This window comes from Chelonia mydas, chromosome 5, assembly GCF_015237465.2.
Source record: "Chelonia mydas isolate rCheMyd1 chromosome 5, rCheMyd1.pri.v2, whole genome shotgun sequence".
Classification (NCBI taxonomy): Eukaryota; Metazoa; Chordata; order Testudines; family Cheloniidae; genus Chelonia; species Chelonia mydas.
Genome location: NC_051245.2, coordinates 76514032 through 76533031, shown reverse-complemented (window position 1 = coordinate 76533031; position 19000 = coordinate 76514032). Strand labels below are relative to the sequence as shown.

Genomic DNA, 19000 nt, shown 5'->3' with positions numbered 1-19000 from the left:
ACATGCGGGGTAAGGGGGAGTTCTGCACCTGCCCAAGGCTTGCAGTTTGCCAGAGGTGGGATGGGAGAGGGGCAACATGCCCCCTGCTCTCCCCAAACTACGCCTATGGAATATAGCTGTTTAAAACCTTTTAAAAATACTTCAGTATCCCTTTTTAAACAATGCTGAATAAAGAAGAACTTGGATCAGAACATTTGATCCATTTGTACATGGTGGGGGAGCAGAGAGATTCTGTGAGGATGCAGGGTCAGGAAAATTCTTCTAACCTTCCCTTGCAAGTTACTCCATGACCACTACTACATATTCAGGCCTTCAGCAGACTCTATAACTTTTATATGCCACCTTTCCCTGCAGGATTCAAATGGCAAATCAGCATTGTTGGCCACAAACACACACTGTACTAAAACAGCCCTCGATGTTAATGGTTGTTGCCTTCATGTCCACGGTGTCTGTGTGCATGCTTTTCTTATCTAAACATCCTCTTCTCATGTTAAAAAAACACTGGTTCCACTGCCTTCCACACCCAGAGGGATGGAGCAGGCAAAATTTTCTCCTTGGTTAGTGGGCATCATTTATTCTCTGTGTACTCACAAATTGTAAAAAGGGCCTCTTTTTATTTCTAGAATAGTAAATCTCTTATTGAAGACACTTTGTTATTGTACTGAAACTGATATGCATTGTCATGAGACTCCCTAGATGGGGTTTAGATTTTCTTTATAGGATGGGGGAAGAAATAATTCCCCATTCTAAAGTGAGCATTAGGAACCTGCAGACTTCTCACTTGTGAATACATTCTGTATAAAACATATTTGAGACTGGGGCTTTGGAAGGAATAGTTCTCACTATCTCAGAGGAGGTAGCTGCTCTGATGAAACAAGAGGACGGTTAGTGAGAAAATGGTTAAGTTAAAATGTCAAGAGTTGAAAGTGGAAAAGATAATCAATACACCTGCCCATTGAATTTAACTAAAAGAATAGTATTCAGGCATGTTGCTAAGTCAGAGGTGGGCAAACTACGGCCCGCAGACCACATTTGGACTGCGGGACCCTCCTGCCTGGCCCCTGAGCTCCTGGCCTGGGAGGATAGCCTTCGGCCCCTCCCCTGCTGTTCCACCTTCCCCGCAGCCTCCGCTCACTACGCTGCCAGCGCAATGCTCTGGGCAGCAGCGTAGTGAGGCACAGCGTAGTGAGGCACAGCTGCCTGTCCTGGTGCTCTGAGTGGCGTGGCTGTAACGCCCCCAGCCGGGTGGGGGGGTGGATAGGGGTTGGGGTGTCAGAGATCCCGGGGAGGCAGTCAGGAAGGGGGGGGGTTGGATGGGGTGACAGGGGGAAGTCAGGGGTGGGGTCCCCGGGGGCCATCAGGGGACAGGAAGCGGGGGAGGGTGGATGGATGGGGCAGGGGTTCCCAGGGGGCCGTCAGGGGACAATGAGGTTGGATGGGCAGGGGTTCCCAGGGGACCATCAAGGGGCAAGAAGCAGGGGGGTCGGATAGGGGGCGGGGGCCGGCCACGCCTGGCTGTTTAGGGAGGCACAGCCTCCCCTAACCAGCCCTCCATACAATTTCAGAAACCCGATGTGGCCCTCAGGCCAAAAAGTTTGCTCACCCCTGTGCTAAGTAGTATACCAGTTATGTTAACTTTTTATAATTGATTTTTAAAAAGTTAGGCATACAATTGAATATAGGGTTCATGGAGTAAATTCAGTTGCAGATTACTTCGATCAAGTATATTTTTCAGATTGGAGATTTAAGATTGTAGCCCCAGTTGAAGGATTAAGTCTTTTGTAGTGTTATGTGTAATAAGTTTTCTTTTTTTCCGTGATTTTTTTCTAAGGAGCAACAAACAGTCTTAACTGTTCTTGAAACAGTGATAGATTGTGTACTTATTACTGTAAGTTCTGTAAATTAATAGTGTTTTAGCACTCCCATGCAGCATGCTATGCTTTGGAAGAGATTCAAACAGACTACACTGTAAACTTGTTCAACCTTTTAGCCTTGCTGTTCTACACCACTTTGCTGTAAATGAACTACAGTAAGTTTTTTTGGCAACTTCCAACAAAAATTAAAAAATAATCATTCTTATGTAATTTTTAGGGCAAACAATAGGATAGCAGAACTTTCTTACACTGTGACTCTGGAAGATTATGGGCTTGTGAAAATGCATGAAGTTCTGGTATCGGATTCTTCTCAGGTAAATTATACATTAACCTAATCCTTTTTCTTTAAAGTTTCAATTAAAGTTAATGAGATAAGTAAAATTGCATTATTTTCATAATCAGTGTTTAGGTGCTGGGCAGCAGCAGATCCCTCCACCTCAGCCTCATCATGTCCCAGAAACGGAGCCAGAGCCACGAGAAACTCTTGAATACAAAGCAGCACTTGAGTTAGAAATGTGGAAGGAAATGCAAGAGGACATTTTTGAGAACCAGGTTCCTTTACCTATATTTTTATAACAAAATTCAGACTGCATCTCTGCTTTAGTGACATTTAACAAAATGGGGAAAAATCATTAAACACATACTTTTTTTTATTTTACTTTACTCGTAGTTTAAAAAAAAACCCAAACAATTCAGTTGGCTGATACAGGATCATGTGACAGAGCTTTTCTTACTGGTCAGTAGTAGGTTACTTCTTGATCACCTAGCAATAGACTGAAGTAGGTTTTTATGACCCTATGAGCTAAAACAGCATTTCACAAACTGTGGGTCACGACCCCCCCGCCCCCAAAGAGTACCAGGGGGTTTGTGGGATGTTGGGGGAGGGAGAAGGAAGGTATTGGGGAGAGGGGGCTGATGTATGTTTCCACCCTCCAATGTTTTCTTCTGCTACAATATCTATGGAGGCGAGAGTGGGCCCTGGCTATGTTTCCTCTCCCATGCACATAGAATCATAGGACTGGAAGGGACCTCGAGAGATCATCTGGTGCAGTCCCCTGCATTCATGGCAGACTAAGTATTCTCTAGACCATCCCTGACAGGCGTTTGTTTAACCTGCTCTTAAAAATCTTCAGTGATGGAGATTCCACAACCTCCCTAGGCAATTTATTCCAGGTTTGTTTGGGTTTTTTTTTTTTTTGGCCATAATGTTACTCTGTTGACTCATTTTAGCTTGTGGTCCACTATGACCCCCAGATCCCTTTCCACAGCATTTCTTCCTAGGCAGTCATTCCCCATTTTGCATGTGTGCAACTGACTGTTCATTCCTAAGTGGAGTACTTTGCATTTGTCCTTACTGAATTTCATCATATTTACTTCAGACCATTTCTCAACATGGGTGGGGGGAGTGGCTGATATGGTGCATAAGATTGGGCTCTCTACCTGGGTTGGGTAGGTAGCACCTGGTGGAGGCACCTGGCCCAGGGACGATTCAGAGCATGTGACCAGCCACTGGGGGCAGGAAGGACAGGGCACAGGCAGCTCGGCAGGGGACACTGGTGCCAGCCACTGAGGAGGTAGGTGCACTTGGTGCTAGCTGCGGAGGGGCGGAGGAAAGGGCATTGGGCACCCAGCACCCACTCTGACTGCTGAGTCTCAGTAGCTCTGCTTGCTCCTCCTCCTATCACTTTGGTGGTCTAAACATGATTTTTTGTGCTTCTAATTTTCAAACTGCCTACCTTGTAGATTCCTGGGGGCCATGTTAATAGAGGTGATCCCCGAGGAGGTCATTGGAGGAAAAAGTTTGGGAACCACTGACCTCAAATATATCCCTGAGAATATTTCTAAAAGATATACTAAAATGTATAGATTCTTGAGTTTTTAAACTTTATGAAATACTGTAAGCCCTCGAGTTGAAAAGATGACCACTGTTAGGTATTATCGTCTAACTTTCTCCCGCTATTCAACCTGCGTATTTTTTATTCTCTGTTAAAATCTACTGCTTAGGATTTCTTGTCCATTGCTGTCCTTCAGTTCATGAAGTCATTATATTTATATCATAGGCATTGTTTCAAGAATAGTGATAATCGTTCTTATAAATGATCACATGTTGCTTTTAAAAGAATTAAAAAAAAAAAGGGACCCTGCATTTAAGTAGGAATTTTTTTATCCTACTAAATATATAAAGATAATTATTGCATATCATACTGTGTGTATGTTGTACTGCTAAATGCTATTAAAGTACAAAGATATTTCAATATCACTATATGTGTTACACTATTAAAGCAGATGCAGAGTGGCTCAATGTATTAAATAGTTTTAAAAAGTATTGTTCATGGCATCCTTCTATTAAAAGCCCTGCATGTTCAGTATCCTGCTCTCTCTACAGGTCAGATTTCCCTAGGAGTTCTGCTTGTGTAAAACCAGAATATTTTAACTAAAATCTGCTATGTAGATCTGAGAACAGAATTTTGTTCTCATTCTTCAGGAAGACTCTCCTAAATAATTACTTCACAGCTGGCTAGCTGTGCATTTTAATTTTTTCTGTAGCCTTTATGTTATTGACTTTCAAAGATGAAGTGTATTTTTGTTTGTGGTTTTTTGTTTTTGTTAGCTAAAAAAGAAGGAGTTGGCTCACATGCAGGCACTTGCAGAGGAGTGGAAAAAAAGGGATAAAGAAAGAGAAGCATTAGTAAAGAAAAAGGTAAGGAAAGTGACCCGTACAAATTCTTTTACAATATGATAACTTCAAACAAGACCATAGCTGGGGATGTGCGGCAGACAAAATCCTTCTTTCAAACTACATCTAGAACAAAGGCCACTGTGCTACCAATCATGGTACTGAGGTAGTGTATTAGAGAAAAAGGATCTCTGCCATGCCATGTAATTTCTGTATTAGCTAGCTTTAATATTTGGAGATTTGACTTGCCTTGTATATAGTATAGAAGTTCATCTCTAATTTCTGATCCTAATACATGCATGTTTTAAGTTTCATTATTGTTCTGTTATATAAATATTGGAGTATATATATCTGGAGCTCTGGGCTTCTCTAAAATTGGGATTTTATTACAAGAAAAAAATCAAGAAATCAGTGCTTGTTTTTAGGTCGCGGAATATACAAATTTGGAAGAACAACTTCAGAAAACCTTGACAGATTTAGAGAAGCGTGAACGACAGCTTGTCAATGCGGAATCAGAGGTAAAAAATACTTATCAATATGTCAAAGAGAATGTTTAAATCCTGCATGTATATGTACTTTTTCTTGAGCTTTCCTATGGCCCCCATTCTGGACTCTCTTAGCAGTATGGGTGGTTATGGGGACTTATCACCCCCAACATGAATATCATTCCATTTCATCAGCTTCTTTTGAAGTTTGTGGACAGAGATAATAGTGCAGTTTTATTTCTGGTATCTGTTTGGCAACACTCTGCTTTCACCTAATTCACCTGTTCATTTGCGGTGATGGGAAATCTGAATTGTGTGACATCCGCAACAGTAGTATGTGTGCAGAGAAGATATCTGGCTAGGCTGTAGATGACACTGGAAATATTCTTGGGGAAAGATTGAGGTCATAGTTAATGTTTTGCATTACAGTGCAAGTCAAATGAATTTGGTGAGTGTATTACATACCTGCATCGGTTAGAAATGGATATCACTTTTCTGTGGGGGGCCACACTCTCATTGACTGTGTGATTTGATGCATGGGTGAAAAGGTACAGAAAAAAGTTTCTCTATTGATTTGCAATTTTCTTGCTTTTTAGGTTTTGTGAGTGGGCGGGTTATGCCCTAGATGTGCCTAAACTGACTTTAACAAAGTCTCTGTTTGCTGTTTTCCTGGGTGGCCTTTTTTTGTTTGTTTAAGGACAACAGTTGGGAAGGAGGGTGTGTGTGGAATATGGATGTGGGATAGACTTGACAAAAGGCAGAAAGAGACAGGTATTAAGTGTCTTTTGTGCAGTGGCTGTAGTAGTGGTCTAAAGTGGGGAGGAGTTCTTCAAGACCTCACATCCACAAATAGCTCCCCTTGTCAGCCTCCCCTTATAAGGACTGCATTTTTGTATGCATCATCATCATTACCCAGGAGTGGCACCACCCCAAAGTGTTACCATCCCATCCTAGTACAAGTGGTTCTGAGTTGGGGACGAGGGCATTAATCTGCACGCAAGGGCAGTCTGCCTTCCCCCAGCTCTAATTCTTGCCCCTTTTACAGAGACTCCTGCTTCTGCCTCAGAGCTCCTTTTGTTGTCTGAGCAGCCTCATCAGAGCCACCAGATGTGTGTGCCTGCTGGCAAGTGAGCAGAAGGTTGCTGGGTGGAGAAGTTGCTTAGAGAGGAACCCTACTCCCCTATTCTAACAGCTTCAGAAAGAGACTCCCCCGCCTCCTCCCTGTTCCCACTCTAACATACAAGAGTGCTAAGCAGGGACTGGATGGGCTGAATTGTCCAAATTCTGGCAACCAGTTAAAATGTGCGTGCTGTATATTTTCTAGGGTGGCAGCCCCAAGAACAAGGGAGAAAGAGGAGCAGCAGCACCTAACAATGCTGCTGGATCCAGGTGGATCTTCTGCATCAGGGGAGGAGAAAGCTAATTGTGGATATGGGGTGGGGAAGGCTTCCCTATTGCCCCCTTTCTGGACATTTTCTTAGCAGTGTAGGTGGATATGGGGATTTATCACCCCCAATATGAATATCATTCCATTTCATCAACTTCTTTTGAGGTTTGTGGACAGAGATAAGAGGGCTCCAAGCAGGAGCTATCCTGGCTCTGTCCACGCCCTGCCCTGCGTTGAGATTCCCTGCATACCCAAGATGTAACTTGCTGTGTAAATAGTCATATATCTGACAAATTTCCTTCTGCTTTCATTCAAATACCCAGTGGCTACAGTTTGGCCATGGTCATTTCAGTCTTGAGGAAAGTATTTTTATTAATTTTGAATTACAAATATTTTTAGCTCAGGCCATTATCTTCTGATCCCACTGCGGATTACCAAAAGAAATTACCCCATCTGCTCAAGAAACTCCCTGAAAAAGCACAGGAACAGATCTGTGCAGACACATGCCTAGAACCCTGACCAGGGGTATTCTGTTTGCTACCCAAAATCCATAAACCTGGAAATCCTGCACGCCCCATCATCTCAGACATTGGCACCCTAACAGCAGGATTGTCTGGCTATGTGGACACTCTCCTCAGGCCCTACGCTACCAGCACTCCCAGCTATCTTTGAGACACCACTGACTTCCTGAGGAAACTACAATCTTTTGGTGATCTTCCAGAAAACACCATCCTGGCCACTATGGATGTAGAAGCCCTCTACACCAACGTTTCACACAAAGATGGACTACAAGCTATCAGGAACAGTATCCCCGATAATGTCATGGCAAACGTGGTGGCTGACCTTTGTGACTTTGTCCTCACCCATAACTATTTCACATTTGGGGACAATGTATACCTCCAAACCAGCGGCACTGCTATGGGTACCTGCATGGCCCCACAGTATGCCAAAATTTTTATGGATGACTTAGAACAACGCTGCCTTAGCTCTCGTCCCCTAACACTCCTACTCTACTTGCGCTACATTGATGACATCTTCATCATCTGGACCCATGGAAAAGAAGCTCTTGTGGAATTCCAGCATGATTTCAACAATTTCCATCCCACCATCAACCTCAATCTAGACCAATCCACACAAGCGGTCCATTTCCTGGACACTACTGTGCTAATAAGCGATGGTCACATAAACACCACCTTATACCGGAAACCTTCTGACCGCTATACTTACCTACATGCCTCCAGCTTCCATCCAGGACACACCACACGATCCATTGTCTACACCCAAGCTCTAAGATACAACCGCATTTGTGCCAGTCCTTCAGATAGAGACCAAGATCTCTATCAAGCATTCTTAAAACCTCAATACCCACCTGCTGAAGTGAAGAAACAGATTGACAGAGCTAGAAGAATACCCAGAAGTCCCCTACTACAGGACAGGCCCAACAAAGAAAATAACAGAACACCACTAGCTGTCCCCTTCAGCCCCCAACTAAAACGAGCGCATCAAAGATTTACAACCTATCCTGAAAAATGATCCCTCACTCTCACAGGTCTTGGGAGACAGACCAGTCCTTGCTTACAGACAGCCCCCCAACCTGAAGCAAATACTCTCCAGCAACCACACACCACACAACAAAAACACTAACCCAGGAGCCTATCCTTGCAACAAAGCCGGTTGCCAACTCTGTCCACATATTTATTCAAGTGACACCATCATAGGACCTAATCACATTAGCCACGCCATCAGGGGCTCGTTCACCTGCACATTTACCAATGTTGTATATGCCATTATGTGCCAGCAGTGCCCCTCTGCCATGTACATTGGCCAAACCGGACAGTCTCTACACAAAAGAATAAATGGACACAAATCTGACATCAGGAATCAGAACATTCAAAAACCGGTAGAAGAACATTTCAACCTCTCTGGTCACTCAGTACAAGATTTAAGGGTGGCAATTTAAGGGTGACAGAAAAGCTTCAAAAACAGACTCCAACGAGAAACTGCTGAGCTTGAATTAATATGCAAACTAGATACAATTAACTTGGGTTTGAAGAGACTGGGAGTGGCTGGGTCATTACACATATTGAATCTATTTCCCTATGTTAAGTATCCTCGCACCTTCTTGTCAACTGTCTAAACGGGCCATCTTGATTATCACTACAAAAGTTTTTTTCTCCTACTGATAATAGCTCATCTTAATTAGTTAGCCTCTTACAGTTTGTATGGCAACTTCCACCTTCTCTCTCTCTCTCTCTCTTTGTGTGTGTGTGTGTGTGTGTGTACAATCTTCTTACTATATGTTCCATTCTATGCATCCGATGAAGTGAGCTGTAGCCCCCGAAAGCTTGTGCTCTAATAAATGTGTTAGTGTCTAAGGTGCCACAAGTACTCCTGTTCTTTTTGCGGATACAGACTAACACGGCTGCTACTCTGAAACCTATGAAGCTGTTGTGTTCAACAGTATCTATGCAACATGGTTTTTTAAAAAAAGTCTTTAGCACGTACATAATTTCAGAAAGAGGTTTTTTGAGAGAGTTTTATTCAGCCTGTAGCAACTTGGGGGGAGGGATAGCTAAGTGGTTTGAGCATTGGCCTGCTAAACCCAGGGTTGGGAGTTCAGTTCTTGAGGGGGCCATTTAGGGATCTAGGGCAAAAATTGGGGATTAGTCCTGCTTTGAGCAGGGGGTTGGACTAGATGACCTCCTGAGGTCGCTTCCATCTCTGATACTGCTCTTCATACCTTTTTGGAAAATTCAAGTATCCAAGAAAGATCATATTCCATATTTAGTTCTGGATGTGAAGATTGAGACCTGTTGAACTAAACATCTCGATTCCACCTTAAATCTCATCTCACTGTTATTGCTCCACCATAATAGGCTAGATGGGATAAACTCTGTTCTTCAGCTTATGATGGATTGAGGAAGTGCATTATCTGTGGACTATGCTTGGACAGTAAGATGTTGATATCTCTGGTCCATAACAGGCAGGTGAATTAGAAAAGAGTTAGATCTGTGGCCAGTATGTAGTAATGTGAAGGTCATTATTTAAAGTGGTGGATGACTGTAGTCCATATTGGAAATATAGAAATCAAGGAAGTGAAAGTAATACTTCATAGATATGAGCCATAAAGAGTGGATCCAAATGTAATGAGAATTTATTAAAACTAGTACTAACGGTTGTAATGAAGACTTCCAACTAAAGATCATAAACCTATCTATTACTGCATTCAAAGATGTTTTAATTTTAAGCTCCAAAGAGTAAAGAGGGAGTTGCAAGCACAGCACGAACGAAACTTTCAAGAACTGCAGGATTCTGTGCGGCGAGTCAAAGAAGAATGTGCACATCAAGTTGAACTGGAGAGGTCAAAGATCAAACAGCTGGAAGAGGACAAGGTCCGCCTGCAACAGCATGTAAGTAAAGAAATTAAATTGCCTTCCTTCCTGCTGTGTTGAGTGGAAATAAATATACAAATAACATTAAAAAGTTGTGTATTTAGACACAAGCACGTTCTGGCAACTTGGAAGTCAACACTTTGGTCCCAATCATTCAATGAGCTTGACGCAAGCATAGAGGTCCACCTGTAAGAAACTTATTGCAGGAGCAGGGCCTTTGTTTTATCATTTAGGTGTTTTAGCATTATGTGCTTTTTGAGGCTGAAAACCAAATTGAAATTATGAAGGTGTATTGTATTTGGGAGTGATGCTGCTGAAGTGTAGTGTATATTTCCAAAATTTTGCTGAAGCAATTAGAATTTATTAATGACATCTCTAACTATCTTGACTGTTCACTTCATTTTACAGCCCAATTGTAAAGCAATGCTACTTCAGTGTTAAATATTTGAAAATGGAAAATAAAATTTTGAGAATACATTATTCTTTTCCCTCAGCATAATTATCTTTCTATCATGTGAATAGGGTAGCAAACTTGTTGACTGTTCCAAAGGATGTTGGTAACAGAAAAATAAAGCATGTTTTCTTTTTAATTTTAGTAGCATTATTCCTAACAGTTCATGTTTAGCCATTTTACAGCTCTCTCTTAATTATTGTCACTGGAAATACACTGCAGAATATTGCTTAAATATTTTTCAGTGTGTTTAGCTCATTTGAATGTTGTTGTTTTTCTTTAGTGTTTTTCATTTCTTAACATTAGAGTTTATGCATTGGTAATCCCACAGTAGCACTAACTAATGAAGAGATCTCTCTGTATCTTGCTAGAGGAATCCTTTGTATAAGAAACAGCTGTATTTTTTACAATTTTGTCCTTTTCAGTATGTCTTTAATTTTCATTTAGCATTATCTTGGTTTTAAGATTTTTTTCATATGAAATTAATGTGAAAAGTAGTATCCACTGTATCAAGCTTTAATGTAAATTTTCCATTGTGGTGTTGAAGAGATGTTGACAACCTAGAAATAGCCCAGCTGTTGAGTCAAAAATCATTGACTTTTGATTACAGGTATGACATCTGTTGTATTCATATTTGATCATTTAAAAATTGAGTCCACATTCAAAACTCATTCTGTTGCATTCAGCCAGCATTTTAAATTGTGGATATATCTCACGAGCATACATTTCAATTTTCCCATAAATCATATTAATTATTTTTATTTAGACTCTTTAAACTATTTTTGCAATATTCAGAGCATGAAATACTTTTGTACAGTTATGGGACCTGGTCATGCCACACCTCTGTTCATATCCTAAGTTAATATATTAGTTCACAATCAGAGGCCAAATCAAGCCATAGTTTGGGACACTGAGGGCCATATTCAGACATGATATGAGCAAGTTCAACTCCACTGATACCATATCTGAATCTGTCCGTTAGTATACAAAGCTAAGATCCGATGATCCTTAAATTTAGCCCTAAAATTCATTAATATTAGTAAATATGAGTGTCACAGGGTCTGCACAGGTTTCCTCCTTCTCTCCCCTGTGCTTAGGCTGGCAAAATAACGCTGCCTTCAGATGTTTCACCCTTGTGCTTTTATTTGCAGTGCCACAGTGTAGTCCCCTTTATCCCCCAACAGTTATCCCCTTTCTAATCCATTCCAGGGTCTCCTGGCCCGTGAGGCTCCCTTCCTGTGGTGAGGAGGCAGAGCTGTAGCCTCCTGTCCCCTCCCAGGCTAGCCTCCCAACTGAGTTTTGTTCAGGACTTTTATAGCCCTCCCAGTCTTCAGCCTAGCCGTTGCTGCTTAGCTCAGCCTATTGCAGTGAGCCAGCACTCATCAGGGCCCGCAGCTGGGCTCCCTGCTGACTGCTTTGAGCCACTGCGCCTGGCCCCTCTGCCAGAAAGCAGGGCTTAGCCAGCATTTTAGCAGGGCATTCAAAGGGTTTTACCCCTGCCCTGCCACAGTGATGAACCAGAAGACACAATAATTAGTAAAATATTAGTTGCCACTCTGAATGTCCCATGTATTTTGTCCTCAGCAGAGTAGCATAGTGCTGACCACCTGCCATTGTCCTTATACCACATACGTCATACCGATCAGTCCCCCTGAAATTCACAGTGGACAAGCTTATTGCATCCTGCTGGCACTCACGCACGTTTACACCAACTGGATTCCTCTTCCACCCCACTTGCTGGATCTTGAAATTCTGGTTTTGTTACAGCAGTGTGTCCCCAAATTTGCTCAACCTAGTGCATTGCTTTCAAGTTGTGCTGGTGCAAATTTGCCTGGATACATTGATTGCTTGAAGACCAAGTGCTGTCTTGCCCTAGTGACGCTGCCAGTGGCCTGGTGTTGGTATAAAGAAATAATTCATGCTACTCCGTTTCCTTCAGATAAGTATCAGTGATTTTAGTAATTTAAAGAATGACACCCCAAGAAATGTTTCGCTACATTCAGGGTAGACCTTCCGTGCTTCCCAGATATTTTTATGGCTCTTCTAATAAATGTAACCTAAAGCATGAAAAACTAAGAAAGCTTTTGCCTTTTCTTTGCCTAATGTTGCAGCGAATAGGAGATGAGAGGTCTGGCCCATAGTGTCTTTGTTTAGTGCTAGCTAACTGAATCTGGACAGCTGTAACCCCATGCAGGATCTTCATATCCACTAGGGTGGGCTGCTTCATTTTTCTGACCTATTAAAAGGCCTTTCTTTGTGTCTTCATACATTTGCCCATTTAAAATACTTGTTCAAATTCTTGATTTTTCATGCTTGAAGAATTCTTTCAAAATACCATTTTAAATGACTGTCATGCAGTGTATTGTGGATGAAGGTGAGCCCAATCATTTTCAAGAATGGATATTTGGGTTGTCGTCTTTGAACTGTTCTATTTGAAACCTACTGAATAACGGAATCCTGTTTGACACCTAAGTATATTGTTTTGTAACACGTGGCAGAGTCTCGTTGACTGTTTGCACAGCATAGGCATCTATTCTGAGTTTGGTTACAAGAGATGTCCACAGTTCTCCTGGAAGTGGTTCTCAGGTCTTCAAAAACAAGCAAGGAATTAGACATTTGGTGCAAATGTTTTTAGCATTACAGGCATTTCCTCACAACCGAGCCAGTTAGTTGCCTTGTGGATGGTCAACGTATATATGCCATATTTACAAAGGAATTAGTAGGAATAAAGAGAGAGATGGTATGTTAGCTGTCTTACTTTTATGATGATGGGCGATCACTCGTTACTGAGTATGATGATCTTCCATGGGAATTATGGGTCCTCAGATGGATAATAAGGCCAATCCTTGAACCATAAGTTCTATTGCAGTGAGGGTAGATGTTTTCAGACTCAGCAGGAGGCTGTTGACCATGACTAGAAGCCAGTCTCTCCTTCCTTCTGTGCCCCTTGTCCTTTTCAGCTTGTCAGCAAGCAAGTTCAAAATGCAGGGGACCATCATGTAGGACTTAACTCCATTTTAAGCGATCCTGGGCAAGTGTCAATATTACACTTTAGGTTGTTCCGTTGTCCACCCACATTACGGTACCCTTCTTTCAGCTGAGAGAACAGGACCTGTTTTGGGAGGCAATGGTCTGGCATTCAGACAACGTGACCAGTCCAGTGGAATTGCTGATGGATGATCATTGCCTTGATAGTGGGTCTTTGCCTCTTCCAGGACACTAATATTGATGCACCTGTCTTCCCATTTTATCTTCAGATTCTTATGAAGGCAGCGTTGATGGTGCCTCTCAAGGACTTTCAAGTGGTGTCTATAGGTTGTCCAAGTTTCGGACCCATACAAGTGTTGGGAGAATAATGGTTTGATAAACAAGCAGCTTGGTGTCTGTTTGAATGTCATGATCTTCAAAAACCCTGTGCTGTAAACGAGAAAAAGCTACACTGGCACAGCTCAGGCGATGTTGAATTTCTGCATCAATATCTGCCTTGGATGAAAGATGACTTCCAAGGTAGAGGAAATGATCAACATTCTCCAGTGCCACTCCATCGATTTTGATAGATGGGGCATCTAGTATCTCATTTGGAGAGGGCTGATAGAGCACGTTAGTCGTCTTGATATTAAAAGTGAGATCAAGACATGTGTAAGCATCGCCAAAACACATTCAAGATAGTTTGAAGATCTTAGAGTGGGCAAAGATTGTGTTGTCCTCAGCATACTGAAGTTCACCAATAGATGATGTGGAGATCTTACTCTTGGCTTTCAGCCTGCTAAGCCTGAACAGCTTTCCATCCATTCTGTAAATTTCAATGCCAGCTGTAAACTTCCCAGCAACTAGGTAAAGAATGACGGCGATCAAAACCGCAAACATGGTTGGAATGATGATACAGCCCTGTTTTACTCCTCTTTGTACTTTGAAAGGTTCACTCTGGGAGCCAGTACTGCTCCGGTCACTTTCATGTTATCATAAATACATCAATGTCCTAAAATTGCTTCATCAGGACATCCAATCTTAGAGAGTCCAATCCAGAGGGCATGGCGATTCACTGAATCAAAGGCTTTAGTTAAATCAATAAAAGCCACGTACAGTGGTTGGTTTTGCTCCCAACACTTTTCTTGCAGCTGCCGTGCTGTGAAGATCATATCTACAGTTCCATGACATGGTCAGAAACCACTCTGTGACTCCGGTAAAATTTCTTCTGACGGAGCAGAAGGCGAGTTGCAAGGATCCGTGCCAGAACTTTGCCTGCAATGGCTAGGAGGGAGATACCACGATAATTTCCACAATCCGCTTTATCCCCTTTTTGAAGAGGGTAACAATCAGGGCATCCCTCATTTCACTGGGTATCTCCAGATTTTAAGGATAAGCAGGTAAAGCTGCTGAATTAGCTCTGGTCCACCGTCTTCAAAGATTTCAGCAGGGATCCCATCTAGACCTGCTGCCTTGTTGTTGTTCATCTGCTTGGTGGCATTGTGTACCTCATATAAATTAGGAGGGTCTCAGAGCTCATCCCTCTATGGTCGTTGAGGGATTTGCTCAAGGATTTCATCTCAAACCGTAGAATTATGGTTAAGGTGATCTTCAAAATGTTCTTTCCAGCAAAAATTGATGGCTTTGTTGTCCTTTAGAAGTGTGGTTCCATCCTTAGAGCAAAGAGGATTCATACCATGACAAATAGGCCCATAAACAGTCTTGGTGGCACTAAAAGAAACCGCATGTATTGTGGATATGTGAGAGATGTTGGAGTTCTTGCGCTTTCTTAGTCCACCATTTGTTCTTGAGTTCTCTGGTTTTAAGTTGGAAATCTTCCCTCGTGTTGGCATGGGCTTCTCTCTTTATATTACAGTTTGTCATTCTGATAAGCATGAAAAGCCATTCTCTTCTCATTAATGAGTTGCTCAATTTCAGCATCATTCTCAACCAGTTCTGATGATTTCTGGTTTGGTAGCCTATGGTTTCCTCACAGGCATTGATGATTACTGCTTTCAACTGGCTCCAGTGTTCCTCAATTTCTTCTGGAAACTCTGATGGGAGCTTTTCTTCTAAGACTGCTTGGAAGTGGTCACGCTTAATAGGGTCTTTCAAATCTTGAATCTTCAGCTTGTACCTGACCTGCTTCTTTTGCAGCCTCCATTTGGGAGCGATCTTAATTTTCATTGTGGATCGAATAAGGCAATGATCAGTCCAACAGTCATCAGCACTTGTCATTTCTCTTGTGAGAACTACTTCACTATGGTCTTGGGCACAAACTATAACGTAGTCAAGGAGATGCCAGTGCTTTGACCATGGGTGCCTCCAAGATGTTTTGAACTTTTCCTTTTGACCGAAGAGAGTATTCGTAATAATTTCATGTTCAGCACACTTGGTCAGGAGCAGAATTCCATTTGAATTGCTTTTGCCAACTCCTTCTTTCCCGATTATTCCCTTCCACAGATCTGAGTCTCATCCCACACGTGCACTGAAGTCCCCCAGAAGGATGATCTTGTCTTCTGTAGGGGTCTCCGATAAAATGGTTGCCAACTGAGAATAAAAATCTTCCTTTACATTCTTATCTGCATCCATTGTTGGTATGTCTCAATTGGAGTGTCAGAAACCATTCATTGATGCCAATTGGTACCTCAGAGACTTAATAGTAGAACAGACAGAGGATAATTGCACAGTGGAGGTGAAACTGTTCTGTAATGTTACAACGGGGGGCGAAGGGGGGAAGGATAGCTTAGTGGTTTGAGCATTGGCCTGCTAAAGCCAGGGTTGTGAGTTCAATCCTTGAGGGGGCCATTTAGGGATCGGGGGCAAAAATTGGAGATTGGTCCTGCTTTGAGCAGGGGATTGGACTAGATGACCTCCTGAGGTCCCTTCCAACGCTGGTATTCTATGATTCTGATTCTATGAACGGCTGTGAATGTGGATGTTGGCTGCAGCAAATAGAGGATCTCCAATCATCATGGTGCCCGTGCCATTGGTTTCAAGTACTCTATGTGTCAAGGATAGTGTGGTGACTGTGCACCAGTCTTCCCCCTTTAAAAGAAGTTCCACACAGGCATTTTCCGGTTTTGGGGAAAAACAACATTGCATAAGTCAAAAGTCCGGTGGCGATCGGCGAGTGGTAACGGGAACAGGACAGTGAAATCCAGAAGTTCCTAGTTACAGACCGACACACAGGCGGTGGGTGTGATACAGTCGTCTTGCTCGAGGATTGAAGCGGGTCGAGCATCTCAGCAGCTGCACCCACGTCTGAGCAGTCAGATCCACTCTGCTCACCCCACGTGGGGAGGGGGTTAAAAAAGATACCCTAAAAATAGTCTTGCCTCTGTTTTTCCTGGCGGGATAGCCACATCCAGCAGGATAACCACCTCAGTGGTCGAAAATGTAAGAAACTCTTCAACTTTGGAACTTGGAACATACGTACCCTGATGGACAACACAAACAGCAACTGACCAGAGTGACGTACAGCCGTTTTTGCTCGTGAATTGAGTTGGTTTAACATCGACTCAATTCATTAGCTGCTTTTCTGAAACTAGAAGAGCTAATGAAGGACAGGTGAGGGAGGGGAAAGGAGGATACACCTATTTCTGAAAGGGAAAATCTATAGATGAACTCCGATTGCATGACGTGGGCTTTGCTATAAAGAACTTTTACAGTACAAGTATGATGAATTGTTATCAAATGACGTAAATGAAAATGACTGGAAGCTAGCTGTCTCCTCGTAGGTTTTTTTTGTTTTTTGTTTTTGTTTTTTTGGAAGCACTACTGACTTCTGATAATATTTCTATACAAAACAATAGACAAAATTTTAAATGTTGGATACCAAAATGTGTTGAGCAAGTGGACCCACATAAATAGATGTTTTAATGCAACAATTTCATGCTTTTAACCAAAATGAATAATTTCCCCAATATTTGGTCCTAAACTGCTAAGCTAAAAAGAGAACCCATGGAGAGAGTTATATTTACATGTTAAAAGTGAATCAAAATCTGACCGTTAGAAATGCTTCATTTCCATTAATGAAGTGAACTGTGTTATTGAAGTAATCTAATTGAATAATTTTCTTAGTTAACTGACTAACTAACTTATATCATTACTTTATGTACTCCTATTCCCAGTAGGTAATTGAAACTCTTTTGCCAGGCATTTTTTTTAACATTGCCACTCCGGTATATTGAAAGTGCTAGTTACTTAAAGATATGACTTGCATAGTTCTTTTGATGGCGTGATATGGTCATACGTTGCTTAAAACAGCATCTTTGAAATTATCCATTTTTATCTAAACAGCAAAAATCCTGTCTTCCTGCAACTCTGCAAGTATACTGTGAGAGCAAAGGTGCCTAACATTTCAGTCATTTGTCACTGAAGTCTTGCTGCTTCAGCCTTTTAAATCATTATTTGGCTAACCAAAATATTATTTATTTCCTCTTCCAGACATTCCTGGACAAGCTATACTGGTGAGGTTGAGTCAATAGTAAAAACTTCATATAGACAATACCAATATAGTTAACTTAAAAAAAAAAAAAAAAGCCGCTATGAGTACAAACTTGATAAAACTGCACTGTTGGTTGTAATTCCATAGAATTACAAAGTCTCACTGGAAAAATTTGGTGAACAGCTATATTACATGTTAGTCTTTATATCAGAGGGAAATAGAACTTTCTTTCCTGTGTAACCAAAACTTTCCTTAAACATTATTTCTGTTATGCTCTCTGTATATCCCATAATCAAGAATTCATTATTTATGAATTCAGTGTCTGTTTTATATCAGTTACTTGACTGAAATAAAATGTTAGGTCCAGAGGCTAATTTAAGTTCTGACACTCATTCCATCCCCTGTGAATGTGTCTTATTGTTAAATTAATGTATTCTAATGGATTTTATATCTGGGTGTTTTTAATGTAGTTTTATGAAGCAGAAAACAAGTATAAGATTTTGGAAAAGGAGTTCCAGCAGTACAAGGAACAGCAATGCAGCAAACCAGAAATCCGGTTACAATCAGAAATAAATCTGCTCACTTTAGAAAAGGTACCTTTAGACTTTACTGATCTTCCATAACTGTGTTTTCATTATTGATGAAGATGAAAGAATAATCTGCTTCCAAGATGAAGTGGGTTAATCTCCATTTTTTTCGTCTCTTCCAACAATTTCTTCAGCCACTAAATATTTAGAACCTATTTGTAGGTGAAAATGATCTTGTGGAATAGTTTTACATAACTTTTTTGGACAGTTTTTGACTATTAGAAGTCAACATTTGACAACAATTAACACATTTATATCCACTTCTAAGTACAGGGGAAACTAGAAACCTATATACCACTTGGAAAATGCTTATGTTTTAATGGCTACCACTGTAGTTAGAATTGGGGGACTCTGAAGAGCAAAACATGGGGAGAAAAAGAATTGAGGGTTTTGAATTTCCTAGCTTTTGTTAAGGTAAGTTTAAGATGGACATTCCACTATTACTTTCTAAAGAATGCTCCAGAAAGAAGTCCCTTTGTTTGTTTACAGAACAGAAACTACATTTGTATTAGCAATGAAAACTACCCCATTCAACTCCTTCAGTGAGTTTCAACACTAGATAGAATGGCACCAGAACTAGGAGTGAGAGGGTAGTTTAGTCTGTGTTTGTTTGGTTCTTTGCATTCTTGCTTGACTACCAGTGAGAGTGTTCATTTCCCATCTGGACACTTGTTTACAGAGATTTTAACTGAAGCCATCAACTTATTTTACATGGGTCACTGAACAGTGG

The 19000-nt window shown here is 41.5% G+C and overlaps 1 protein-coding gene across 7 annotated transcripts in view; it reads left to right on the top strand.

The window, feature by feature from the left end:
• Positions 1-19000, top strand: part of CEP120 (centrosomal protein 120) — an 82627-nt gene that overhangs the window by 44144 nt on the left and 19483 nt on the right. For 5 of the 7 annotated variants that reach the window (XR_005225716.2, XM_043547564.1, XM_043547563.1 and 2 more), the window contains exons 12-17: positions 2092-2188; positions 2277-2426; positions 4486-4575; positions 4977-5069; positions 9672-9833; positions 18154-18276. Coding sequence is in view for 6 of the 7 variants with exons in the window: in XM_043547564.1 (XP_043403499.1) it covers positions 2092-2188; positions 2277-2426; positions 4486-4575; positions 4977-5069; positions 9672-9833; positions 18154-18276 (715 nt within the window). In the remaining variant the exon portion in view is untranslated. The remainder of the gene's footprint in view (positions 1-2091; positions 2189-2276; positions 2427-4485; positions 4576-4976; positions 5070-9671; positions 9834-18153; positions 18277-19000) is intronic. The other 2 variants (XM_037901621.2, XM_037901623.2) reach the window with 2 other exon arrangements.